At 37.1% G+C, this 27972-nt stretch overlaps 1 protein-coding gene across 4 annotated transcripts in view; it reads left to right on the forward strand.

Annotated features, from left to right (window-relative positions):
* PARP8 (poly(ADP-ribose) polymerase family member 8) overlaps positions 1–27972 on the forward strand; it is a 195870-nt gene that overhangs the window by 90103 nt on the left and 77795 nt on the right. For all 4 annotated transcript variants that reach the window (XM_008262187.5, XM_089313164.1, XM_089313167.1 and 1 more), the window contains 4 exons: positions 18265–18302; positions 24531–24620; positions 25189–25259; positions 27290–27367. In XM_008262187.5, coding sequence (XP_008260409.1) covers positions 18265–18302; positions 24531–24620; positions 25189–25259; positions 27290–27367 — 277 coding nt within the window. The remainder of the gene's footprint in view (positions 1–18264; positions 18303–24530; positions 24621–25188; positions 25260–27289; positions 27368–27972) is intronic.

The raw sequence follows: 27972 nt of genomic DNA on the forward strand, positions 1-27972 counted from the left end.
ATGAATCAGGGCAAATAGGTGGTATATTTCCTTTTCCTAAATTGAGCCACATCTTTAAAAACATGAAATTTAAAGGCTTTAGTAGCATTTGGAGAACTTTAACCCAATTCTGTTGATGTGTTTTCATCAATTATTTTGTTAGTGTATATAATTTTATAAATGTCAAATGATTTTTATTTCTTGAAAACAGCTGGTGTAACAGACCTGCTGTGCTGATTATTAACCAGTACTTTGTTTTGGTGAAAACTGAGATATTTTTGTTATATTTTAGGTGATTTCTTTTGAGCAGACTGTATACTTATAGAATATGAAGAAGCTCCTTTGTTAGTGATGATCAAAGGTGAAGCATAAGAAGTTAAGAAACTATTGCATAAACAGGCTTATTAGTGAGAAGAACATGTAGGAAAGCAGCGTGTGTGGAGTTTGGCTCACATGAGCAGTCACTTTATTCTGTTGACCAGATGTTTGGAAGCATATAGAGCAAGAAAAATCAGATCTTGTTGCAGAGTAATCAGAAATTTCTTGCCATAGCAAAGCTCAGTGAAGAAAAATCACAAAAGGCCAAGTAACAGAAAACCTGGCTCTGCCAATGGTTCCACGTGGAACTGAATGGGTATCTCTAAGTCTGCTTCTTCATCTGTAAAGTGAGGGGGTATGGGTAATCTGTGACTTTTATTTCAACCTAAAACTCTGAAATCAAGATCATAATGCATATGTCTGCCACCACTCAAGCCATTTCCCTAACCTTTTATCCTTTGGGCTTCAGAGAGTAAAATCAAAACAAGTCTCTCCTTTTGAATTTCCTTTTTCAGTTGAGTTTTTCTTTTGCTCTTCTCTCCAAAAGAATGCATATGTTGTTCTGTTAAATTTCAGTCACATAAATTCCTAGCAGTGTGCATTTGTTTGTGCAGACCTGGCTTGTGTAACTCTGGGAAGTCTGGAAGAGTTCTTCAGTTTATTTGTATGCTAAATAAGAAAAACGTGCTTGTTGTGCCTGGAGTAAAGAGTTACCAGAGAGCTTTTCACAATTTTCTTTGTAAAAATAGTGTCATCCTAATCTTTGTAGGATAGGAAATGTTTGTGATCTGCTTCAGATACTTCTAGCTTTTCTCTTTCCTCCTCTCCACCTCTCCTCCTCTCCTCCTCTCCTCCTCTCCTCTCCTCTCCTCACCTCTCCTCTCCCCTTCCCTCCCTTCCCTCCCTTCCCTCCCTTCCCTCTCCCTCCTCTGTTTCCTTCCTTCCTTCCTTCCTTCCTTCCTTCCTTCCTTCCTTCCTTCCTTCCTTCCTTCCTTCTTCCTCCCTCTCTCCCTCCCTCCCTCCCTCTATTTCTTTTTCTTTCTTTCTCTCTCTTTCTTTCTTTCTTTCTTTCTTTCTTTCTTTCTTTCTTTCTTTCTTTCTTTCTTTCTTTCTCTTTCTTTCTTTCTTTCTTTCTTTCTTTCTTTCTTTCTTTCTTTCTTTCTTTCTTTCTTTCTTTCTTTCTTCTCTTTCTTTCTTTCTTTCTTTCTTTCTTTCTTTCTTTCTTTCTTTCTTTCAATTTAGTCATTAGGGAAGCATAAAGCATAGAACTCAATAGTTATTTATAAATTTCTTACTATACTCAGTTATGCATTCACTTAATTACAGAACTTGGCCTCATGAATCATTCTTTTGGATATTAAATCTTGAACTATATGGATCAGATACAATTTGTTATCCAGTATTTCTAATCCAAAAAGCTCTGAAAAATGAAGCAAAATTATTTTGAAAATTTGGCCCAAACATATTTAGTGGCAATCTGATTGAACTGATGTGAGGTTATTTATAAACACTCTGAACCTTACTTACTGTTTGCTCTAAACCATATAATGGGAACACTCAAGCATCTCTCTGCAGAAAATTGTTTTTTTTTTTTTAACAGTTTTTTTAAACAAGGCTTCTCACTGGGGATTTGTATTCTGTTTCTTATATATGAAAAGCTTTAAATTTCAAAACACATCTGGCCACCAGGATTTCAGATCAGAAATTTATGATAGGGGCTGGTGCTATGGCGTAGCGGGTAAAGCCACCGCCTGCAGTGTTGGTATCCCATATGGGTGCTGGTTCGAAACCCAGCTGCTCCACTTCTGATTCAGCTCTCTGCTATGGCCTGGGAAAGCAGTAGAAGATGGCCCAAATTCTTGGGCCCCTGCACCCAGGGGTACAAGGCTCCTGGCTCCTGGCTTCTGATCGGCAAAGCTCTGGCCATTGGGGCCAACTGGGGCGTGAAGCAGAGGATGGAAGACCTCTCTCTCTCTCTGCCTCTCCTTCTTTCTCTGTGTAACTCTGCCTTTCAAATAAATAAATAAATAAATATTTAAAAAAAGAAATTTATGATGGTGATGTGAGAGATTCACATAACAGTTTTTATCATCATTAATTTTCCCAAAAGATTAATGAATGAACATAAAAGCATGGATTTCTTGGTATTGTTGATAGTGGAAATTCAACACAATAAATAATAGTTTGGTGGTTGATCCTAAGAAAGGTTGAATCTAAATTTGGAAAATTTACGTACAAAAAGTAAGGGAGAGAACCTTAAAAAAATAGAACATGTGGGAGAACGTATCTGCAGAGTTGATGAAGACTACTTGTGATTTTTCTGTTTAAGTTGTAAAGACGAACACTGTTCAGATTTACTAAAAACAATTAAAAGAAATTCTGAATACAAATAGTAGATGTGTAGAACAATATTAACATAAAACACTAATTAAGTCACTGCTTTGGAGGAAGCACACCTTATTTCATGGAGTGATTTGACTTTGAAGACAGAATAGTAAAAGTTGTATTTTAATGACAAATGCAAATGACATACAATAGCTTTGACTCAGCAGATTATATATATATGTGTGTATATAAAACTACAGAAAATGAAACTGAGTAGATTTACAAAACGTGCTTTTTAAATTTCTGATCAATGGTCGCAGAACTGTTTCAAATTGGGAGAAACTCGTTCCTGACGTAACAGATGATGGCTGTTGGACTCTGATGGACAACCTGACTTTAAAAAAAGAACTGAAGATTCAAATTCTATACACCTGAACTTTTTACGAAATACTTATCTTTCCCTTAAAAAATAATTTTTACATTTTAAAATTCTTGAGGAAGCAGTTTAAGATCTTACGTGATTTCCCTGGTTGATGCTCTTTAACTTAATATTCTTATTATATAAGAAGGCATTTTTTGGAAAGATTATATTAAGCTCTAGATAGCAGTATTTCAGTCTAGATTTCAATTAAACTGTGCTCAGGGACAGAAATAGTGGTTGTTGAATAATGTAGAAAATGGCTCATCAATTATTGACTCGTAGCCTCACAATTTGTTGTATCTAAAAGGGCAATTTGTCAATATCTACAGTTGAATCCGATGTCCTGATTACCGAAGTCTCTCTCTTAGCATGCAAGGCTTTACTTCAATAGTCAGTATAATTATCCCTCTACCAAGTCATATTCCCAGCAGCTTCCAGCAGATCAGGTTTCCACACAGGCTTGTTTTCTCAAATCTGTAATACTCACCAGTTTTGTGTGCTCTGAAATGCCACACACCCTGATCCAGCAGCCTTCCTTGAGTGGCCTGATCTGTGTGCAGCACTTGCTCACTTATCCTCACATTCTGAATAGTAACTCGTACATATCACTAAAGAGGATGAGTTTGAAGCATGTGTTTGTTCTGCAGAGTACTTTGGAATTCAATCAGAAAGAGTTTCTGTTTTAATACTTTTTTTTTTTTTTTTTTTTTGACAGGCAGAGTGGACAGTGAGAGAGACAGAGAGAAAGGTCTTCCTTTTTGGCATTGTTTCACCCTCCAATGGCCGCCGCGGCCGGCACACCGCGCTCATCTGATGGCAGGAGCCAGGTACTTACCCTGGTCTCCCATGCGGGTGCAGGGCCCAAGGACTTAGGCCATCCTCCACTGCACTCCCGGGCCACAGCAGAGAGCTGGCCTGGAAGAGGGGCAACCGGGACAGAATCTGGCGCCCTGACCGGGACTAGAACCCGGTGTGCCGGCACTGCAAGGCGGAGGATTAGCCTAGTGAGCCGCGGCACCGGCCTTGCTTTAATACTATTAAATGTAAACATTTTGAAAAAAAATTTTATAAAGGCTTTCAAGCTTGAACTTCTCCCGTTTCATGTCCACCTTTTTTAATTGGTGCATGTGAAACTTGTAATGTTTTATCAAGGATCTCTTTTGAGGGTAAGGATGGGGACTGGGAAAACTCAGGAAATTTTGCCTCTTTCCTTCCTTTTGTGGCTCTCCGGCACTCTTCAGGAAAAGAAAGGAGACAAGGGAGAAGGAAAGGCTTATGCCGTGGTACAAGAGTAGAGTGACCATTTCTTCATTTAAGGCTGTCAGTGGAGGATTAAAACATACACAGTCCTTCGTGATAATGGTTTCGGTATGGAGGTGAATGATTTGCTCAGAACCACATAATCATTTCAAACAAATGAGTGTGTCAGTAATGCACTTACTGTTTGGGTCTCCTTTTCCATTTCATGGCCTTATTTATTTATTTATTTATTTTTTGACAGGCAGAGTTAGACAGTGAGAGACAGACAGACAGACAGAAAGGTCTTCCTTCTGTTGGTTCACCCCCCAAATGGCCGCTACGGCCGGCACGCTGAGCCGATCCGAATCCAGGAGCCAGGTGCTTCCTCCTGGTCTCCCATGTGGGGGCAGGGCCCAAGCACTTGGGCTATCCTCCACTGCCTTCCCGAGCCACAGCAGAGAAATGGACTGGAAGAGGAGCAACCAGGACAGAACCGGCTCCCTAACCAGGACTAGAACCTGGAGCACCGGCGCCGCAGGCAGAGGATTAGCCTAGTGAGCCGCAGAGCCCGCCCATTCCATGGCCTTATAATTTTCATCCAAATTGCAAATATTCCCAGGATGAGTAACATATATCTTCTACCTCAGATTAAACAGATAAATCCTACTTTCTGTTTTTCTCTGCATTCTACACCCTGAGAAAACTCATTGACTTATGTGGAGCTATGGTTATATAGACGTGACTTTCCATAGGTGTTGGAGTTTTCTCATTTTCTTCAGTGAATTCATTGTGCCAAAATCCAGGATGCCAAGTATTGGATTTACTCTTTAAATATACATTGCATGGAAGGAGAAACTAGACAGCACATTATTTATGCCCACCCTAAGATTCAAACCTGAACAAACAATATTAAAATACACAGATTCAAGTGCTAGACAGTACTGTATTCTAGGGCCTCAATATCATTTAGTGTCACTATAATGTATTGTTGTAATAGAAATTCATCATGGACAAGAGGGTGCATAGTGACTGAAAGAACATTCCTATAAACCGGATTGATGGTTGTTTCTCTCCTGAGGTAGTACTAGAATAGGATCTCAGTGCTCATTTGTCTGGCTCCTGGGTAGCTACCTGAACAGAATATGTATTGCACTGTAATTTATTTTACACCTATTTGCTTGGCCTACAAGTATTGGCATTTCAAAACTTTGGAGGACTCTTTGCAGGTTTTTTTCTCTCAATTTTATACTCATGGTTGCAAATATCAAGTGTAATATTTTTATGATTTGGGGCAAGCTGAATTATAGATGAATGCACTTGAACCCTCTGCACGTAATGTATAAGCAGACAATGTGACTCCTTTGTTCTCTTCACATTATACAGCACAGCAAAAATTCCATTACAATGACTTGTTTCATGCAGATGCATCACAGGTCAAACTGTGTCCCTTAAAATATTGTGGATGTCAAAATCTGCTCCTGTGCCTGAAAGACAAGTTTTACTCATCTCTCTTAAAATCAGACTTACAGACAGATATAAGTTAATTGGATTTAGGTGGTTTATCTTTGATAAGACTTAAAATACTTTTTGTTCTGCCATAATTTGAGCATTCAATGCACATGGCAAGGGAGCTATACATATATTTGAATGTTTGTCTACTTGAAAGGCAGAAAGAGAGAGAGAGAGAGAGGGAGAGAGAGAGAGATCTTCCTTCCATTGGGTCACTCCCCAAATGGTTGGCCAGGCTGAAGCCAGCAGTCAGCAACTCCATCCAGTCTCCCACACAGGTGGCAGGGGTCTAACCACTTGAGCTGTCATCTGCCACCTCCCAGGACACACTAGCAGGAAGCTTTGTAGGAAGCAGAGTAGCCAAGACTGGAACTGATGCTCTTCGGTGGGATACAGTCTGCTGTACCACAGTGCCGGTCTCTATACCTCTGTCTTGAACACCTTTTAGGATGCAAATTGAATATGTAGTGAGCATCTGGGACATGATAGTGGTGTGACACGTAAAGAAATTAGATCTAGTGGGGGAAAGAAGCTTTTACCTGATATTCATCCCAATACAATTGTGGAAACCTTGAGCAGCTTTACTATAGGCTCTATGAAAGTGTATGGTGAGAGGTCTTAACTTCGTGTGGGTCAGATGGGACAATGTGGGGTGGAAGCTGGGAGGGAGGGCTTGAGAGAGTTAAAATATAAACTAATACTTTAAGGATGAGTAGGTTCGAACCAGGAGGTGTTGGGGAGTTTTCACACATATTTGTGAATATATTTTCACTTGAACTATGGAATGTATTTTTTTAATTAAATCTAGCAGTTTTCCCTTTTGTTTGTCATCAGTTACTATTAAAAGAGTTTATTCAAGACAAAAATAGACAAAAGCAAACACTGTCAGCAATAATAGCAATCAATGAACTTTTTCCGCTAAAAGCATAGCCCCAGCGCTGGCACTGTGGTGTAGAAGGTTAAGCCTCCGCCTGCAGTATCAGCATCCCTTACAGGCTCTGGTTCGAGTCCTAGCTACTCCACTTCTTGTTTAACTCCCTGCTGGTGGCCTGGAAAATCAGCAAAAGATGGCCAAAGTGCTTGAACCCCTGTACCCACAATGGAGACTTGGAAGCTACTCCTGGCTCCTGGCTTTGGCTTGGCTCAGCCCTGGCCATTGCGGCCATTTGGGGAGTGAATCAGCCGATGGAAGATCTCTCTCGATCTCTCTCTCTCCTCTCTCCTCTCTCCTCTCTCTCTTTCCTTCTCTCTGGTGTATCTCTGCCTTTCAAATAAATAAATACATCTTTAAAAAAAAAAGTAAAAGCTTAGTCCCTCTTTCTATGAAAGCCCCATGTCTTTATAAATCTGTACAGAGAGTGGGCTTGTGATACATTGAAATATGTGATTTAAAACACTTTTCTGTGCATATATGTACATTAGTATATATATTTTTTAAAACCAGAAATTGTGTTATAGCCTCATTAAATTAGTTTTAAATCCCTTTTAATGGCCTCAGCTTCTTAGTATTGGACACTGTTGAAGTTGTATTGATGCTGTTTAAGTAGTATTGATGCTGGTCAAGTTGGCTTGAGCAGTTTAGCATCTAGGTTAGTCTGAAATAAGGATACAATTATGCATTTCAGAGCATCTTTGATTGTGTTTGCCTGCTAATGATGGTCCAAATGAGAACTGGAGGCATAGACATTTAATTCATTGAGATTAGCAGACAGAATTTGTTTATAATGCCAAGAACAGGAACCATTTGCATTAATATCAGTCCTCTACGATTTATGCTTTGCAGTACCCATTTAAAAATACCCAAGATCTTCTTTGCTTATTTTTAAATTTTTAAACTTTCCCTTAGAGTCTCCCCCTCTGATCATAAGCAATTTTCAAAGGTAATTCTTCATTTAATAACAAAGCTGCAGTGACAGTATTAATTAGCTAGATGGGTCTCCTGGAGTTTACAAATCTAGAACCAGGAACTGTTAAGCATCTATTCAGCAAGGAGATAAAATTAACTTGTTTCGATATTTTCATGTGCAATCCTGGATTGGACTTTTAAAAGCCTTCTTTAAGGCTAGAAAGACAAAAGCAAAAAACTTTCTTCAGCGTATTTCACATTTCATAATCAGATCAATTTCCGTTTAGTTGAGGCTTCCAGGATCCATATGATTCTTGTCCTGCCAGAAAGCCACCTTCTGGGAACCAACTGTTTAGATCTAGGCCAATTTTCTTGGGAGAGTTGGTTGGGAGTAGTGGGTCCACATAAAAAATCATACCTTATTCCTCAATAGTTGCTTACCATTCTGATTAAATGCAGATATTTTCCAAATATGATTCTCTATCCAGAGATAACTTAAGTTACAATATTTGATGAAGAAAGAAAGTATTCTGGTAAAGTAGGTCATATGAATGTAACTTTATGGCCAGGATGAAGTAGGGACATTCAGGAGTTTCTGAATTCTGAATGTGTCATTGAGAATCAGGTGCTATTTTAAAGGGTTTCTTTGTTTTTGTTTTTGAAAGAAATCAACCGCTAATTTATTAATTATATTGAATAGTAAGACAGTGCATTTAAACATAGGCAGTTAAATAGACCAACCATGGAGATGGAAAGTTAATGAGGAAATACTAAATTTAAGCTCTGTGCAGTAGACCTATCAGACGTATATAGAGCATTCCATTCACTAGCTGCAGAACGCACCTTCTCAGCTGCACATGGAACATTCTGCAGGACAGATTATATGTTAGAACACAAAACAAGTCAACACATTTAAGAAGGGTGAAATCATATCAGCTGTCTTTTCTGACTGCAGTGTTACAAAAGTAGAACTTGATAATATGGGGAACTTGAGAAAATTTACAAATGTATGGAAGTCAAATAATATACTCCTGAACAACCAGTAGATCAGTGGAGAAATTGAAGGAAAATTTAAAAATGTATTGAGATAAATGAAAATGTTAACACACTAAAATTTGTGGAATGTAGCCAAAACAATTGTTAACATGGAAGTTTGTAACAATAAGTTCCCACATTAAAAAAAAAAAAGAAAAGTCTCAAGCAACCTAACCTTGCACTAGAAGGAACTAGAAAGCAAAAACAAACTAAGCCCAAAGTTACCAGGAGGAAAGAAGTAATGAAGATCAGAGAAGAAATGGATGAAATAGATATTGCAAAAACAATAGAAAAGATCAAAGAAAGAGTTTTAAAAATTCTTATCACTCAGTCATTTAGGAGGCAAATAGAGACCTCTCATCCACTGGTTCACTCCCTGAATTCCTGCAATAGTTCAGGCTGGGATATGCCAAAGTATGGATCCAAGAATTCCATCCAGTTTCCTATGAGGATGACTAAGACCCAACTATTTGAGCCATCACCTGTTGCCTCCCAGTGTGTGAATTAGCAGAAGCCTGGAATCATGAGCAGAGCTGGGACTGGAACCCAGGCCCTCTGATTTGAGATCCAAGCATCCATAATGATTTTTTTTAACATTTATTTTATTTATTTGAAAGAGTTACAGAGAGAGGTAGAGACAGAGAGGTCTTCCATCCACTAGTTCACTCCCTAGATGGCTGCAACAACCGGAGCTGCGCTGATTGGAAGCCAGGAGCCAGAAGCTTCTTCCGGGTCTCCCACGTGGGTCCTGGGGTCCAAGGACTTGGGCTGTCTTCTGTTGCTTTCGCAGGCCATAGCAGTGAGCTGGATGGGAAGAGGAGCAGCCAGGACTAGAACCGGCGCCCATATGGGATGCTGGTGCTTCAGGCCATGGCTTTAACCTGCTGTGCCACAGCGCTGGTCCCCATCATCATGTTTTAATCACTAGGCCAAATGTCTCCATCAGAGTTTGTTTTCTAAAAAGATAAATCAACAAATCTTTAGCTAGACTAACTGAAAACAGCGGGAGAAAAGATTCAAATGTTTCCACAAGCAGTCTCCACAAAATTCAGTTCAATATAACTTTAAAAAAAAACACTTCCTTATATGTCCATTAGAAAATCTGCAGAATATTAAAACACCACCAATTATAACTAAACAAATAGCCACTATGGAGTGTCCTTCACCTCTAACTCATTCTTACATAATTTTTGTTTCTTTGGATCCTGGGTCAACAGTCTGCTTTCTAGAAGCTTCCAAAGCAAAAAATCTACATACTAGTGTTCAGTTTTGATTTGTATTCAAAATGGGCACTATCGTTGTAACATTTTTGTTTAACCTTTTACCTTTCTTTGGTAAAGCCAGTATACATGGCTGTCTTAGCTATTTGTAACTTTGAAGCTTTTATTTGTGTATTCACTACTTTAATAATAGCATTTGCTAATTATTTACTAATCAGTGAACTCCATGGCCAAAATATATCATTTAAGCACAGTGCTGTTGTTTTCAAATAATTATACTTTCCACTTTAATCTTTTAAGAACAAAACATTTTTCAAAAACTTAATGAATAGCACGAAAGGCTAATTGATTTTGGTAAGCACTTGGAAATACTGTTCTAGAATTTGAAAATATTACCACTTCCCTAAATTTTGTTGTGTTCCCAAAAGACTGTAGTCCAAAAAGAAAGAAGAAAAACAGTAGATAAGACTATTATTTCCCAATGCTAATTTTACACCTATTGCCGATTTAAACAAAAAAAAATGAGTCACTGCAAAAATTGCATGTATTCAGTATGGAAAAAAATGTTTGATTAGGGACACACGTTTGGCCTAAGTGGTTAAGACATTTGTGTGACATATCAGTGTGCCTTGGTTTGATACCTGGCTCTAGCTCCTGACTTAAGCTTCCCTCTAATGTGATCCTGGGAGGCAGTGATGATGGCTCAAGTAATTGGGTTTCTCCCACTCACCTGCATTGATCCCTGTGGCTCATAGCCCAACCCACAGCTGAACAATTGATAGCATTTGGAGAGTGAACTGGTTCATAGAATTCTAGTTTTGGCAATTCTGCTTTTTAAACTCATTCAGTTAATGTATGACTATGAAGAAAGACGAAATGTCTGTGTATATCAGTATTTCTGCAAGTACATTTTTGCAAAAATGCTGCGGCCGGCGCACTGCGCTGATCCGAAGCTAGGAGCCAGGTGCTTCTCCTGGTCTCCCATGCGGGTGCAGGGCCCAAGGATTGGGCCATCCTCCACTGCACTCCCAGGCCACAGCAGAGAGCTGGACTGGAAGAGGGACAACCAGGACAGAATCCGGCACCCCGACTGGGACTAGAACCTGGGGTGCCGGTGCCGCAGGCGGAGGATTAGCCTATTGAGCCGAGGCGCCGGCCTGGATTTCTTATATTAACAGAAAATCCCAGAAGAGGTGTGGGTTTATGGACTATTTATAGTAGGTGCATGGGTCTTGATAAAAGGGTAGTCTAGGAGAGAAGCACTATATGAGAATAAAAGTGATAATTGGTGGGAGAAGGAAATACTGGAATGCCTTGAGCAAGTAACCTTACAATGTCATCTATATTAATGTGTAAACAAAACATTATGATGATATTAGAAAGTTGTAAATGCTTGAAAAAATACCTTATCAGGAAAAAAGCAAGGGAGTCTGATGCATGGGTTCTGGCCTTACTGAGCAGAGTTGTTAAAAATTGGTTTGAGGACTTCTCCATATGGTGCCATTGTCCTTTCCAGCAGCACTCAAAAGCCCAGGTGTAGGAGCTGAGAACACAAAACATGACTTACCCTACGGTGTTGGGCTTGTAGGATCAGTTAAGTCATCTGTAGGGGAAAGACAGGAGCTGTTCAGTTACAGAGTTGGAGCTGCCGTGGAGAGCCCAGTTAAGTATCTATAGTCATAAAGCAGAAAATGAAGCCTGGAGGGACTGATAAAAGATAAAATGAGTGAATGCATGGTTTGAGGAAGCCAAAGTGGAGAAATACAGAAGAGTTGGAAAGGGATAAAATTGTGGCTAGAAAGTCAGATGCGGAGTTTGAGCTTTTAGAAGGGGAGCGTTTGCAAGTCAGGGTTCAAGATGTATTCTTGGATTCGAGGAGGTCAGGGTTGGTGAAGTGTGGCCATGGGACCATGGACAGCTTAACATTGTCCATATAGATGGGAGTAAAGGGAGGATTTTTAGTAAAAAGAATGTCCTAAAATCCCTAGTCCTGGATAAATGATATAAAGAGTGTGGATAATAGTGGTGACTGAGGGTGCTGCAGCTGGGTGAGCAGGACAGTTAGAAAATGGTTTTGGAAGATGAGAATGATGACAAATATGAAGGTCTGTGTCTTGGAAATTGGATGGCATCGAAATAGCAAATGTGCACCTTCAGTGTCTTTCAAATCACTTTCTAGCTTTGAAATATTAGAATAGGTTCCGGAGGTGCATAGTGGGGCAGTTGCTCTTTCACCCTGTAACACTGAGGAGTTGGAAGACAGAATTCTGAGTGCTGCAATGAGTTTTCTTGCAGTCTATCTGAAGGTGAAATATGGAATGTTCTATTCTCAAGTTTCAGCTGCTGACTTGTAGTGGAACAAAGAAAATTGAGCCACAGTATTTGTTACTTCCTGCATTTCTTTCTTTTATGTAAATTCTGAAAGTCTAATAAGAGATGTAAAGATGTGCAGTTTATTGGAGAAACTGTTTTAGACTTTAGAGGGTAGAGTGAAACAAGGCATTCCATGATAAAATACTTTGAAAACCTTTGGATGTGGTTGGAAGAGTGCGAACTGGGGATCCAGGGGTTTTTTGTTACAGATGGCAGACATCACAGCATTTTGGGTCTCACACAATACAGAAAAACTGAAAGGTCTTCTAAGGCTCTTACTTTCAAATCACAGGTTCCATCTGCATTGCGTTAAAACTACCATCTTTCTTGAGCTCCCTACTATTCCTAAAGAATTTTCTTCTAGCCCTGTACTTGCAAATTAAGACTAAATTGTACCTATTCTTGGCTCTTTGCAGATATTTTAAGAGGAAAGGGATGATGGTGGAGCAAATACTGAGTTTAAGTACAGGAATGGCCTTATGAATAATTTCAATTATGGAAGTAAATAAATACTTAAGGAAAATAAGTGATTAGATGAATACTGAACACCTGATGGCTACCCCAGGCACTCCTTCAGGATCTGTTAGCTATCAAGATGCGACTTCTGTTGGGCCAGATGCTTTCAGAAGAATAAGAAGAGATGAAAATAACCATTTTGTGTAGAAGTTGTTAATGTACAAGAAATGTAAATTCTAGTGTCAAACTTGTGATTTTAAGAACTGTGCACCATGCTGCACATATAGGGCATCTCAAACACAGAATGACTTGGCTTGAGTTTCTCTTGAAAACCACCTAGATGTGATGATATTTTAACGTATTCTAAAACTCTGAAGGCCTTTTCCCCCATATAGGAATTCTGAGCTTGCTGTTGGTTTTTCTTCTCATGTTTACCCTACTTACTCTCCCTTTTTGACAGTATTTTTTGACTGCTTTTATAATATTAGGTACAGCAGTGCTAACCATACTCTTAAATCCATCTAAGCTTTGCCTCTTTGCAATTTTTTTGGCACTGCCTATTAGGTCCTTTAGCTTAATCATCCATGTCTGCTTGTACTAGATTATTTCCTTTAGACCCCTGTAAGCCACAAAGTGAAACTGATTAGGATTTTACAGTCCTGGTGATTTTCCTTCTGGTATACTATCAAGAAAGCACCGTAGCCCAAGGAGCTGATGAATCATTTTGCAGGGCTTTTGTTTTCTATTTTGTACTTAAAAAATTAGGTATAGCCACGAGCAAGGGAATGTCTCCTAATATCTTGAAGACAATGCGATCATAAAGTAAAATCACCAGTGTCAGCTTTGGTCTCTGATAAATATAATACATCGTGTTTGTTTTTAGCAATTCGAGTTCCCCAGAGAACATTCATTCATGTAAAATTTCACTTCTGTAAATTTTAATTGCTCATACTGGAAGCTGACTAAAATTACTGAGCACCTGCTGCTGTGTGTCTGGCATTGTCCTGGGGGCCTTACACCTGTTAAGCCATTAAATCATCACAGCAGGTTCTTATGGTGGAAGTATGGATTTTCCCATATTACTGAAATAAGATTGAAGCTGAGCATGGCTAAGTGCCTTTTCCTATGCCACCCAGCTAGTAATCCTCAAAACTGGAATTTGAGTCCTGTTTGACTCTAACCAGAGCAGGCTGCCTATCTGGAGGTAGACAAGGGAATGAATTAAGGCTTTGTTTTGGAGTTAGACATTGATTTGGATGAAAAATGAAGCTAGCTGCCATTGGTTGAGATGGTAGGCTGTTGGGAATTAATTCAGCTTAGTACTGAGCACAATTTCTGGCATGCTGCCAGGCTTCTGTCACATAGTATTGCCAGAGCAGAAGGAGTACCTTGATCATCAGCAATTTCATTTCTTCATAGTACATCCCCAATGTATAATAGGGTGAATCATGGGAAAACAGATTCATATGGGGTCATATTAGATATTTTCCCTAGCTTGTTTGAGGCACCCCTGGCATGGAGAGTTGATCTTATTCTTGGCATTTGTTTTCAGAACCATGAATCCCAAAGCTGGACACTTGGCTGCGGTCCAATATCTGCCATTTGTTCCTGCCTTTGTGTTCCCTTTGCATACCTTCCACTTCTATTTGCTCATATTTTACTACTGCAATAGCTTCTTAACCTGATTGTTCTTTGGTTAAATCTATCCTTAATATTGCCTATTTTTCAAAATACTAATTCTGCCTCAGAGTACTGTTTTGCTTCATGTTCTGTGATTCCATTTACATAACATTTATCAAATGGCAAAATTATAGAGATGTAGAACTTATTAGTTAATGTCTGGGATTAGAGATGTTTGGGTGAAGGGAGACAGATGTGACTCTGAAAAGGGTAGCATGAGGAAGTCTTTGAGTGAGTGAATAGCATTGTATCTTCATTTGCATAGTGGGTAGGTGATGCACATGTGATTAACTGGCATAGAGCTATACATAAATTGTCTCATTAAACCCATTCTTGTTTGGTACTGTACCAAAGACTATAATATACAAGCATTGGGGAAAATGGGATAGGAGAGAGGAGACTACAGTCTCTGCGATTTCATACAATTCTATATTATTTAAATATTTAGAAAGAAAAAGAAAAATATGATTGTACTTTCAAATGTTCATGTTCCTTTGTTTATTATATTCATTATATTTCATATTCTCGTCTATGTTTTGAGCTAATCTTCCACAGTTACGCTTCTGTTTTTTTTCTACTTAAACCTAATTGGGTGTTAAGACAGTATTTGACTTATACTAGGTTACCAAATATGATTCTTGAATTAATAATTAAACCATTAAATATGCTTTACGAGAGAAAACACTTAAATACTTGGTCTCATTACTAATCATCCTTCTTTGCAATTCACCTGTTTACCCAAAATTTCTTCAAAATGGCTAATCTCTTTCCAAGAACCAGGTAGCATGCCAGAATTTGGTAGAGTCTCAGGAACTTGGACTTGCCTGGGAGGAATACATTGTGGCCACAGTTGCAAAGTCTTAAGTCTAGTCACAGATTCTGAAAGGTAGTGACTTTCTGGGGGGTAGTGGGAGGGGGGAGGACACAAAACCTTGGTGTCATAAAGGCAAAATGAGCTAGCAAACCCAGAGTTTGAGCTTGGTGAACCATATCCATCCACCCATTCAGCGGTCTTGAGACTTGTGTTACAACTCAGCATATGATGTATCTTGACATTCTGTTCTGTGAAAATCAATTACCAATTTCAGATCTTCTGTGTCTTGATTTTTTGGGGGAGGAGTCTGGTTCTGTTAGTTACTTAAACTGTGATTGTTGCAGTATTTATTTCTCCCTGTAATGCTGCTAGATTTTCTACATATATTTGGACGCTCTGTTATTAGATGCCTACACAATTATGATGGCCATGCATTCTTCCTGAGGACCTGATCCACTCATCATTCTGAATCATCCCTTTATATCTTTGTCCTGAGGCATCCTATGCTTGCTGTTTGCATGGTGTATCCACTACTTTCTTTTTTAATTTTTTAAAAATATTTTATTTATTTATTTGAGAGGTAGAGCCACAGACAGTGAGAGGGAGACACAGAGAAAAAGGTCCTCAATCCTCTGGTTCACTCACCAAATAGTCCCAAAGGCTAGAACTGAGCCGATCAGGAACCAGGGCCTCTTCCGGGTCTCTGCGGGTGCAGGAGATCCAGGGCTTGTGGTATCTTCCATTGCCTTCACAGGCCACAGCAGAGAACTGGATCAGAAGAGGAGCAGCCAGGACTAGAACCAGCACTCATATGGGATGTCTGCCCAGCAGGCAGAGAATTAACCTACTACGCCATAGCCCTGGCCCCAGTCCTTTACTTTGAATATATCTGTGTTGCTTTATTGAATGTGGAGCTCTTAAAGAGGTCCAGCGTAGAGTTGGATATTGCTTTTTAATCCATTCTGGTCATCTTTTCCTTTTATTCAGTGTGTAGTCCATTAACATTCAATACCATTATTTATATGGTTGAATGCAGGATCCATTTACTTTTTTGTTTGCTGGTTATTCTTTCTGTTTTTTATTCTTACATTCCTCCTTTACTGCCTTCTTTTGGGTTAATTCTTGCAAAATGATTTTTCAAATTCCATTTTAATTTATCTGTTGGCTTTTTAAGCTATTTGTGGGTGTATGTGTTGAAGTTGCTTTAGGGATTACCATACTATGAATACCCTTAATTTTTCTTGGTTATTGTTTAATGTTAAAATATGCAATTAAGTGTGGTCATTTTTTTACCCTTCCTGTTATTATTGGGAGTTGGTATAATACATATTGGGACAATACAGTTGTCAAGTCCTATTTACATATGTTCTAACTCCCATGATATGAAGTGTTATGTTTTACCTTAATCATATGTATTTTTAAAATATCAAGAGAAATGTTGTTTACAATTTCTGTTGATCTTTTTTCCATTTAAAGAGGTGACTTTTCTAATTGTCTTATCTGAAAATTTCTTTATTCCATCTCCATTAAATTTTGCAAAGAAAGGTTTTTATTTTGAAAGCCAGAGAGATGGGAGAGAAAGAGAGTCAGAAATATATCTTTCATCCACTGGTTCACTCCCCAAATGCCTGTAACAGCCTTAGCTGGGCCAAGGCAAAGCTGGAAGGTGGAAATCCAATAAGGTCTGTCATGTGGGTGGCTGGGACCCAAGTACTTGAGCTGCCCAAGTACTTGCCTCCCAGGGTGTATATAAGTAGATAATTGGAATCTGGGGTGGAGCAGAGACTCAAACCCATGCAATGGGATATGACATGCTAGGGTCCCAAGTGGTGCCAACTCGCAAGCAAGTTCTTCATTGTTCATTGGTGGGTGACAACTCCATGCATGGATTCAAATAGCTAATATTGAATGTGTTCTGTTTGTCATGAACTAAAATAGTAGCTGTTCTACAAATAGAAAAATAGACCTTAACCTCAAGAGACCTGCAATCTGGTAGATAGAAAAGTGAACAAATTAGTATGATAAACTCCTGTATGTCATATGAGATAAGCACACAGAGGCAATGGAGTTAAAATTCAATTTGAAAAGTGATTTTTGAAGCAACTCAGTCCTACTGAGAATAGAAAGGTTTTTTATTTTTTTTTGTAAATGGTGATGAAAGATTGGTAATAAAGAAAAAATAATACGAAAAAAATTATAAAAGGTCATATTCATTTTTTAAATTCTTCTAAGAAAGCATTTTTGCAAACCATATCATATTGTGGGGAAGCAATATTAAACAAATGTTTAGGGGCTGGAGTTGTAGTAGGAGTTAAGCAGCTGCCTGTAATGCTGACACCCCATATTGGAGTGCCAGTTTGAGTCCTGGCTACTCCCTTTCCAATCCAGCTTCCTGCTAATGTGCCTGAGAGAGCAGCAGTACTTGGGCTCCTGTTTTCCACATGGGAGACCAGGATGGAGTTCCAGGCTCCTAGCTTCAGTCTGGATGGCCCCGGCCATTGCAGCCCATTTGGCTGTTGAACCAACAGATGGAAGATTTCTCTCTGTCTCTCTTTCTTTCTCTCTCTCTCCTCTCTTGCCCTCCCCCTTTCTCTCTGTCACTCTACATTTCAAAAATCTAAAAGTTTTAAAAAGAAATATTTCTAAAATAAATAAATTTAAATTCTTGAGTGTCACTGGTTTTTTGGTAAGAAAAGATGATTTGATAAAACCTGAGAAAGCCAAACAAATGATTCTAAATTAGTAGATATTAGACCTTGCTGAGATAAAAAAGCCCTGTGTATATACTAAAGAAATTTCAATTTTGGAAGAAAGATTTCATGAACATTCTAGAAATACACATTTAGATGCATTGAAAAATGTATCTTTAAAAGCTTTTTCTTATGTCAGTTATCAAAAATGTTTTTAATCCACCTGAGATATCATATATTTATACACATATCTGTGCAAATGAATGGGAAAATGAGAGGTGCTTTTTTTTTTTTTTTTCAGAAAATTTACCTACCTTGGCAGTAACTTGAACCTTTTCTTTTTCTCCTGTCTTTAACAGTGTATCTTACTCAGTTCACGTGTCTGAAGATTACCCAGGTACGCTTTTATTCTTTTTCATTTTATTGTGGATATTCATGGTTATTTTTCTTGTAGAAATGTAAAGTTTTATATGGGTGAAACATTAGCACATGAAGTCTTAAAAATATAAAAGAATTCTGTTGACTGCCTATGAAACCCGTGTCCTTTATGAGATGCAGACCAGAGTCAAAAAAGTATCCCAGTGAGTAGCTATTTGAGTGGCCCATATGATTGCTTTAGCCTGAAAGTTTTACATCATGACAACAAAGATAAAGAATCTCTAAACCCAGTTGTTAGTTTTGAAACATCATCTGCCTTTCATAAATCATAGTTAGCATTTACTTGTTTCAGTAATTTCTTTAAGTTTTATCAGTATATATACATAATTTAGAAACATAATTAGTTCATAGTTTGGTTTAGAGTTACTGTACATTTCTTTAGTATTTAAATGTTTTCTGTAGCAATTTGCATTAATCATTTAATCCTTTTACAAGTTTAACTATCACATTTTAAAGTAATTTCTTAAATCATAAACCTCCTCACAGTTATTTTGCTGTAGTTTCTATGTATTGTAAGCATAGAGTCCTAAAAACAATTGTACAATGATTCATTGAGATTCGTTATTAAGGGTATGCCTATTTTTAAATTAGTAATATAGAAAGTATTCTAGGTAAATTTCACCAGAAAAAAACAAGACAAGAAATCTTCATAAGAAAAGTATTTTTTTTTTAAGATGGCTCTGCAGTCAGTTCTCTCTCTACTAAGGTATACTGTGTTTTTGATGCGGTGTGTTTGCTAAGTACGCTGGAAAAATAGAAACCTCACTGTTAAGTGCAAATATTTCAGTTGTTTTGCACAGGGCTTTAAATCAAGGTGATAGAAATAATTCCACTCATCAAAGCCTATCCTTAGAACAAAAGTGAATTTTTCAAAAGTGTGGGATATGTTGTAGTAGAAGATGCCTTTAGTAAGCCAAGTGGCTCAAATGTTTAGCACCCTCTTGTGGCCTACAAATTTTACTCATGCTCCCCCTCCTTCCTACCTGTCCCCCAGCTTTATTGGAGCCCCTTTTGGAAGTACTGAAAATTTCAAAGAGAGCATTGGTGTTTCATTTGTGCTGTTTTTATTGAATTCCCTTCTTGGGCAGATTTTTAGTGAATTTCCAGTGTGATGTCAAAAAAGTGGGGAAGAGTTAGTATGTATCTGTTTGATCAAAGTAGGTTCAGTTATGCTGCAATAAAACATAAGGATGGGAGAGAGAGATGTGTGTCTTCTGGCTGAAATACTAGGGCAGAATTTTGAGTTGGTTGACGTAAGCAGTACACCATAGTACACTGTACAGAGCACAGTTTACGAAGTGTTTCCATGTACGTAATTTCAGTTGATTCTAAATGCCAGTTGGATGATAGGCAAAAATGGTAAATATGACATTCATACTTTAAGAAATGTGCTGAGAGGTATTAAATAAAATTTCTCAAGGGGACATGTTCTTTGTTGGTAAAATGGATTATAATTCAGTTCTTTGCTTCTGGGGAAGTAGTATTAGTTTTTTGATGGAGCTTTCTTCAAAGTGAACATTCATAGTCATATTTCCCATTATTAAATTTTAATCCACATTTATTTGTGCTAAGATGTGTCAGTCAACATGCTGACTTTTCCCATGGACAATATTTACATAAAAATTAATATATTTGTTCCTCCTTTCCAGTACCCCTTGTGGTCCCTGCCTCCCCCCTGCACTGGCTAGAACGTCTGGAGCAATTTTTAATAATAGGCGTGAAAGTTGAAAGCTTTGTCCCCTTTTTGAAGATCAGCTTGCTTCCAGTTGTTTTCCTTAAAGAAAGTGGTATTCTTCTCATTTACCAAGTTATTTCTTAAATGGATGAGTAGTAAATCTTTATCAAATTCTTGCTTGGCATGGATTGAGTCATCATATATATTTTCTTCTATAAATGTAAGGTGGCATTTTATTAGTAAATATCTTAATGTTGACATATAAAATTATGTGCATTTTGACAGTACTTTGTTCTGAAAGACTTCACCATTGCCAACAGAATTAAAATTGTTCTTTGTGCCCTCTATTCAGCTTGTGAGCAAATCTTCATAGGAATGGTTCTGGGGCAGTTGTCATATTTTCCCAGCAAGATAATGATCTCTTTCTGTTCCTTAGCCATTTTAAAAAATACTTTCTTCTTTCAAGTCACAATGTTGAGGCTATGTTCAAACACGTAGTAAAAATGTCTTATAGTATTTATTCTATAATTGTAGAAAATCTTCCGTGTCTCTGTGGTTATTTCTCCTTTTTCATGTCTTTTGTTTATATTTGTTCTTGCTTCCCCCCCGCCCCCGCAATTTGGTTTGTCTTTCAAAAAGATTGACTATTTTAAAAATTCTTTCAAGTATTTCTAAATGCAATAATCTCTGTTACCTTTATGAATTCCTTTTGATAATACTCTTTTGGCTTATTTTCCACTTTTTCTAGATCACGTGGTTCAATTATTAGCTCATCCTGTAAGCTTGAAAACACAGGATTTTCTTTGCCTTAGTGTGTCAGCATTATCCTGTGAAGTCAGGATTATGTCGCCCTGGCTTATGACCCTAGGAGGAGATTTGTCATTTTATAATTTTGATATACTAATTAGCCTGGGTCATCTGTTGGCACTTATTTCATAGTTCTTGTGAAACTTTGAAGTGTAAAGAGTTTTTATTGAATTAGGCTTAACAAAACGAGAAGTAAATAAAATGATAATATGCTTACTTTGAAATAAAGAAATGAAGCAGCCTTCTGGTTTACCTGTACTTCTTTGTTGATTTTATGCTGAAGATAGTTGTTTGCCTTAAGATCAAAGATTAGAGAATAGGTGCATATATTACAAGTCATAGTTTGGCTCTGGTCTAACAAAACAATGGAAGTCTTTAATTCTCAATGTTCCCAACATTAATTAGGAGTGAGTTCTTTCATCTCTTCTACATTTCCCACTAGAATCTAGAGGAGTGAGGGGATAGTTTCTAGATTCCCTGATATCTGTTAATATAATTATTATTTATACTCAAAATTTCTCTTGAGCTACAGTCATGAAGAATGGAATGACTTGACTTAATGACACTAAAAGCAATGGTTTAGGAGATGCTTTTATGTATCTCTTCTCATCGCCTTTTGCTGTCCATGGGAGTTCTTACAATGTCTTCATCCTCTGGTAGGGAAGTGAGGAGAGAATACGCATAGCATTGATGTTTTTAACAAAGATCTTCAGGTCCTCTACAAAACATATTTGTTAAAGAAGCCAACTGTCCCCAGAGGTTAGAAGGAAGAAAGCATTGGCAGCTCTGGAGTCAAGTGGGAGAATTCCAGTGAAGGAACTTGAGTTTGAAACATCCTTATTCTGTCACTGACTCATTCTCTTACCTTAAGTGCATTTGTTAATGAAGATGATGTTATTGCAGATATCAAAATAGTAGTAGGAAAATTCAGAATTGATTAAACAAACAAAACAGGAAAGAAAATAGAATGAATTCAAGGGACTCTTGTGTAACATCATCACAAACCTCCTGATTGCTAAGTCCCAAACCTCTTCATTTAATAAGTAGAACTGTGGCTTAGGTTAAAAGAGATCAACCAATGGTTGGCATCAACATCTAGATCTTGTTTAAAAAATAAAATATTTAATTGTCAAAGATTGAATATACTTAGTGCATATAACATGATGGCTTGATATTTGTATATACTATGTAATGATGACTACTGTTAGTGAACACACTCATCATCACGCATTAGATACTCAGAGCTTGTTTATCTTATCACTGAATGTTTTTATGCTTTGACCAATATTTTCCCCTTTTTCCTCAACACCCAGATGCTGGCAACCATGGTTCTACTCTGTTTCTATTAGTTCATTATTTTTAGATTCTACATAAATGTGAGATCATGCAGGATTTCTCTTTTTGTGTCTGGTTTATTTCACTTGGCATAATGTCCTCCAGGCTTATACTTGTTGTTGCAAATGGCAGTATTTCCTTTTCCTAATGGTAGAATGGAATATTCCATTGTACACAGGTATCACAATTTCATTATCCAGTGAAGCATTAGTAGACAATTAGGTTGTTTCCACATGTTGGCTATTGTGAATAATGTCACACTGAGCATGAGGATATAGCTACTTCTTTGAGAGACTGATTTCACTTTATTTAGAAAACAAAAAAAGGGGGATTGCCAAACTGTATAATTTATAATTTCCCAGATTAATGCACCTGGGAAAGCAGTGGAAAATGGCCCAGTGGCCCAATGGCTTGGGCCCCTTCACCCACATGGGAGACCTGGAGGGAGGCTCTAAGCTTCTGGCTTCAGCCATCTGGGGAATGAATCAATGGATGGAAGATCTCTCTTCCTCTGTCTCTCCCCCTCTCTCTGTAAATATGCCTTTCAAATAAGTAAATAAATCTTTTAAAAATACAAGCTAGTAGAAACTTTTTAGTAAATGGTATTTTCAGGCATAATCTCATCCTTCAGTATTACAAAACACATCCCTACCACCTATATTCTCTTGAATCTGATCTTACTACCTTCCTGGTAGAAAGTCCCTTAAATTGAGTTACTCAATGTGTTTTTTCTTAAATGTGATGTCTTAATTTACTTGCTTCTTGAGGCTGTAGCAAAATCTCCATCCTGCCTTCACGGTGGGGATATTGTGCAATTCAGCATCAGCTTGTTGGGCTTTCCTAGATGTGGAAATGGTTATCAGCTTTTACTTTTGCTCTAATTCTCCCTTTTAAAAACTCTTTCTATTCTTTTCTTTGCTTCAAGGAAGAAATTTGCAAAGAAAAAAACATAGTATTTAAGTAGCAAATAATTACAAATTGATAAGGCTTTAGTGAGGGTTTAAGAAAATAAGATCTGGCTCTAATGGAAAGACTTTGATACCCAGCGTATGAGATTGCTGACAGAAGAGACTCCAGATTAAGTGGTCAAAGGCTCCCCTAACATACTAAAACACCAGTTCAAATGAATTTATATTCCATTTGTTTCTTAATCTGTTGTCCTACTTGGTGAACATGAAAATACGTCTTCCTTGATGGTATTTGAAAACCAAATATGGCAGAGTTATTTTGTTTCTCAAATCAAATCTATACTCACCCCCATCACCTTCCTGAGTAACTATTAAAGTCATATATATATAGAGAGAGAGAGAGAGAGAGAGAATGTCTTGCAGCTAAGCTGTGCAAAATATAACTATCATTTTCTCGTACTTATAGTCTTATAACAGTACAGATGTTTCTTAGAAAACAAAATAATGATATATGTATCTATCAATTAAAAATCATGTTCTGACTGTACTGACACAATATTATGAAAACTTGGCTCAAAAAGATCTTTTAATGCATATTCATCTAATCATCTGAACACTAATTGCCCTTAGCTGAAATTGATCCTTGCATCTATTATTTGTTGGTGATGTTTTGTACTATTTAGTAGGTCATTGATGGGCTCATTATAGAACCATAATTAATGAATTAATGGAGTGTTTGTTAAGTAGTGGTTTCACAGATGCCCTGCAATCATCAATTTACAAAGTAAAATAAACACCTGGTGTCATATTACCCTGAAGATCCATATTTAGCAGAAAAAAAAGCTAAACTTAGAAAAATGCTAATTTTTTCACCAGTGGAGACACAGTGAATAAGAAACTTAAGGATTTTGTGGATGAATTTAATGTTCTTTGCACTCGTACATGTTGATAAGATTAATTTGTTGAACAGTGATAATTGTGAGAATTTATATAAATTTTAAAATACATATGAGAGCTATACGTAGTGTATGATTTAAACAAAATCTTCAGGACAGATGTTTCGATTACTTGATACTGAATATTTTCTTATGGCATCAAGCATTCCTCTTTAGCTTTCTCATTCCGTTCACTAACCCACTTCCTGCAGGTGCTGAAGTGAGAAAGACCATGTTTGGCTAGTGGAAACATCCAGTTGCATCCAGATGATTCCCTGCCACATTAGAAATGTACTTGGACAGCTTCTATCCAAAGTCTGTATTTCTTGAGGAGATGCAAAAATCTTTGAAGAGGCCTTTACACTTCACATATAAATTCACTTCATAATTTTTTCTGAATTTAATCAGAATAGCTGTGTGTGCTTTATGGAATCAGTGTGATGTGGATATAACTGAATTATTATGTCCATAAAGGATTGTGTATTTTTAGGTTACTGTGTTTTTTAACTATCTATGCTTCTTTGTAGATAATACATATGTGTCAAGTTCAGAAAATGATGAAGATGTGCTAGTTACTACAGAGCCAATTCCAGTAATTTTTCATAGAATAGCAACAGGTAACAGCAATACGATATTTTTCTTTATTTTCTTAAATTCTGGGTTACTTTATCTTGATTCTAGGTAGCTCTGTCTTTCTGTTTCTTTTCAATGCAGTGGCTCTTTTTTTATCTTTAGCATTACAAATCTGAATCTCTTTATAAACTTTCATCCGTTTGTTTTATATTTTCTTAAATGTATGTTTACAGCATTTCACAGACATCTTGTTTAAATATATTATGCTGATATTGTTGTTGTGTAAATGTTTCCCTCTATAGTGACACTACTAAACAAACTGAATATTTAAAAACCACATTTATGGCAATGAAGATGCTGTGAACTGTATAATGAGAGCTAAAAGAATCTGTTTACCAGTACTTTATTTTGAACATACTTTTATGGATAAGGAAAAATCAGGGTATCTTGCATGTGATATAACTCTCCAATATCATAATTTGAAAATAACCCTTAACTCTTTTACAAAGAAAAAGGAATAACCTAAGAAGTATTTTCATACAGAAACTCTTAAATGTGAGTATATGGCTACCAAAAAACTCAAATAATTTTTAATTATGACTTTTTTTTTAGAATTAAGGAAAACAAATGACATTAACTGTTGCTTATCCATAAAATCCAAATTACAAAAGGAAAATGGGGAGGTATGTAAATTGCATTGTTTATTTTTCAAAATTATATATATATATTTTAAATTTACCAGCTATGTGTAATTACTGTCATCATTGTTATCTGGAATAATATTGTGAATGAAACTCAAGCTCATGGCTTGGGGACTTTTTGTGTAATAAGGGGAATGGCTCAAAATTAGCCCTAAGAAGTTCTCTTACAAATAATAAAAAGGAATAGAGAGGTTTAAATCTAAGTAAAATGCATACAAAATTTTAAGTATTCTCTACTCTTTCATCAAATAACGTAGTTGATGAGGAACACTTATGTAATGTACTGTAACTATATATGAGTACATAATTTAAAATTGGGTTCATAAAAATTGATCTCTTTAACCAAAATGTAACCAAGGATGGGTATAGTCTTATTACTATTGGCCAATGTTAAATAACAAACTCATTCCTTTTCCCTCCTTTAAAAATTTTAGCTTGAATATACAAATAAATACAGAACATTAAACATTAAAACATAACAAGCATAAAACATTAGAAGTGCAAATTCTTTACCTTCAAGCAAATACATTTGATACGACTTTCCCTTCCAGTTAATGTTGTATCATTCATTCTTCTCATCTCTGTCTACACTGAGAATCACTGATTTACGAAAACTTAGAATGTCGTGAAACCTAGATTCCCAACTCAAGGTTTTATTTTTATTTTCCTGAACAACATGAAATTTAAGAATGATTATGAAACATTAATGAATGGAATCTTGTGTGTAAGAGAAGCTGCCTTTCTCCTACCCATGTTAATAGAACCAGTCACAGGAATACCACCATGGATTTCTATGCTTGTTCTTGAGACACATCCAGTTGATGAGAAACTCAGAGTTAAAAACATGAAATCAAATAATAGCCATTTGGAATCTGAATCCTAAAATAATTTGTGGCACAGTCATTGTGCAGCAGGCTAATGGTTGCCTCCTGGTTTGACTATATCCCAAAACAGACTTATAATTTGAGCCCTTGCTGCTTTAATCCTTTCTTTTTAAAGATTTATTTATTTATTTGAAAATCGGAGTTACACAGAGAAGAGAGGCAGAGAGAGAGAGAGAGAAAGGTTTTCCATCCACTGGTTCACTCCCCAATTGGCTGCAACGGCCAGAACTGCACTGATCCGAAGCCAGGAGCCAGGAGCTTCTTTGGGTCTCCCACGCAGGTGCAGGGGCCCAAGGAGTTGGGCCATCTTGTACTGCTTTCCCAGGCCATAGCAGAGAGCTGGATCGGAAGTGGAGCAGCCGGGGTCTCTAACCAGCACTCATGTGGGATGCCGGTGCTTCAGGCCAGGGCGTTAACCCACTGTGCCACAGCTTTACTTCCAATCTAGCTTCCTGCTGATACTCTTGGGAAGGTAGGGGATGATAGTTCAAATGCTTGAGCTCTTGTCACCTACATAGGAGACCCAGCCCCAGCTACAGGAGCCATCTAGGGAGTGCACTAGCAAATGGAAGATGCGCGCGCTCTCTCTCTCTCTCACTCTGCTTTTCAAATGAATAAATAATCTTTGAGGATAAAAGATAAAACAGTTTCTCTTTACTGAAAGTTACCTTCATAATATGATTCATACTTATTTTCATAATTCAGTTTCTATATTATGCATTCAGTTTCTTTTCTTTCATACCATTGTTTAGAGTTGGCAGTGAAAGCGAGAACATTCTGGTATAAATAATGTTGAGGAACTTTTTAATAAAAATTGAATCAGTATGACTTTGCCAAGTGTTTTATCAGAGTAAACCTGAAAGTGTAATAGGTTATATGCAAGTTTTTAATATCCATCAAACATTAAAGCACATAACAAAGATGTACTTTACAAAGAGCTGAATGGACCTAGAAAACTATTTGTCTTCTGTCACCTTTTTTTGGGGGTTGTACTAAGCCAAGAATGTTCTATATATAAAATCCACGTAATATGCATAAGACCTGCCTATTTTGGCATTTTCTGCTTTATTTTCAAATAGGAGCAAATTAGTTTGACCACTAAAATGATCTTACTGTAATATTTTTAAGGAGTCTCGACAGAATAGTACAGTCGAAGAAGACTCTGAAGGCGATAATGATTCTGAAGAATTTTATTATGGAGGACAGGTAAGTTAAGCTGGTCTTCCAAATACCCAGTCTCAAAGTTATCCTAGCCATAGCTGTGAAAGTTCTGGTCAGAAACCTGTGCCTGAGAGTTAAGAGACCTTTGTATTATTCAGAAATCTTAACTAACTAGAAAGATGGTCTACTTTTTGTTTTTTATTTCCTACATGTTTTCAGAAATTAAAGTTAACCTTTGCAAATATTTTACCTATAATCATCCATTTATATTCATCACTGAGATTTTATAAACAGCATTTGATTATGCTTTTAACTTTCACATTTCTTAAGCACAGCATGCTCAATCAATATTGTGAAATGTTGACACTTCTAGCAAAAGCATCAGTTGTCAGTTTTAGATTGACAGTGGTTAACCTCGGTATTGGACATCATCATGCTTTATTTGTATTCACTGTGTTGAAAAATTGTTATGGAAGAATGCCATCATTTAAATGTATGAAAGTAGCCTGGCCACATTTATAAAAGAACACATCAGGTTTTTTTTTTTCCAAGAATAATGTAACAAATTGATACTGAGCTGTTGGATATGGCTATATAATAAGTTAGTTTGTTTATATAAACTCCTTAGTCAAATTGCTTTGTAACTTGGA

The sequence above is a fragment of the Oryctolagus cuniculus genome, chromosome 14, assembly GCF_051225735.1.
Source record: "Oryctolagus cuniculus isolate XC-2025 breed Fujian yellow rabbit chromosome 14, ASM5122573v1, whole genome shotgun sequence".
In the NCBI taxonomy this organism is placed as follows: Eukaryota; Metazoa; Chordata; class Mammalia; order Lagomorpha; family Leporidae; genus Oryctolagus; species Oryctolagus cuniculus.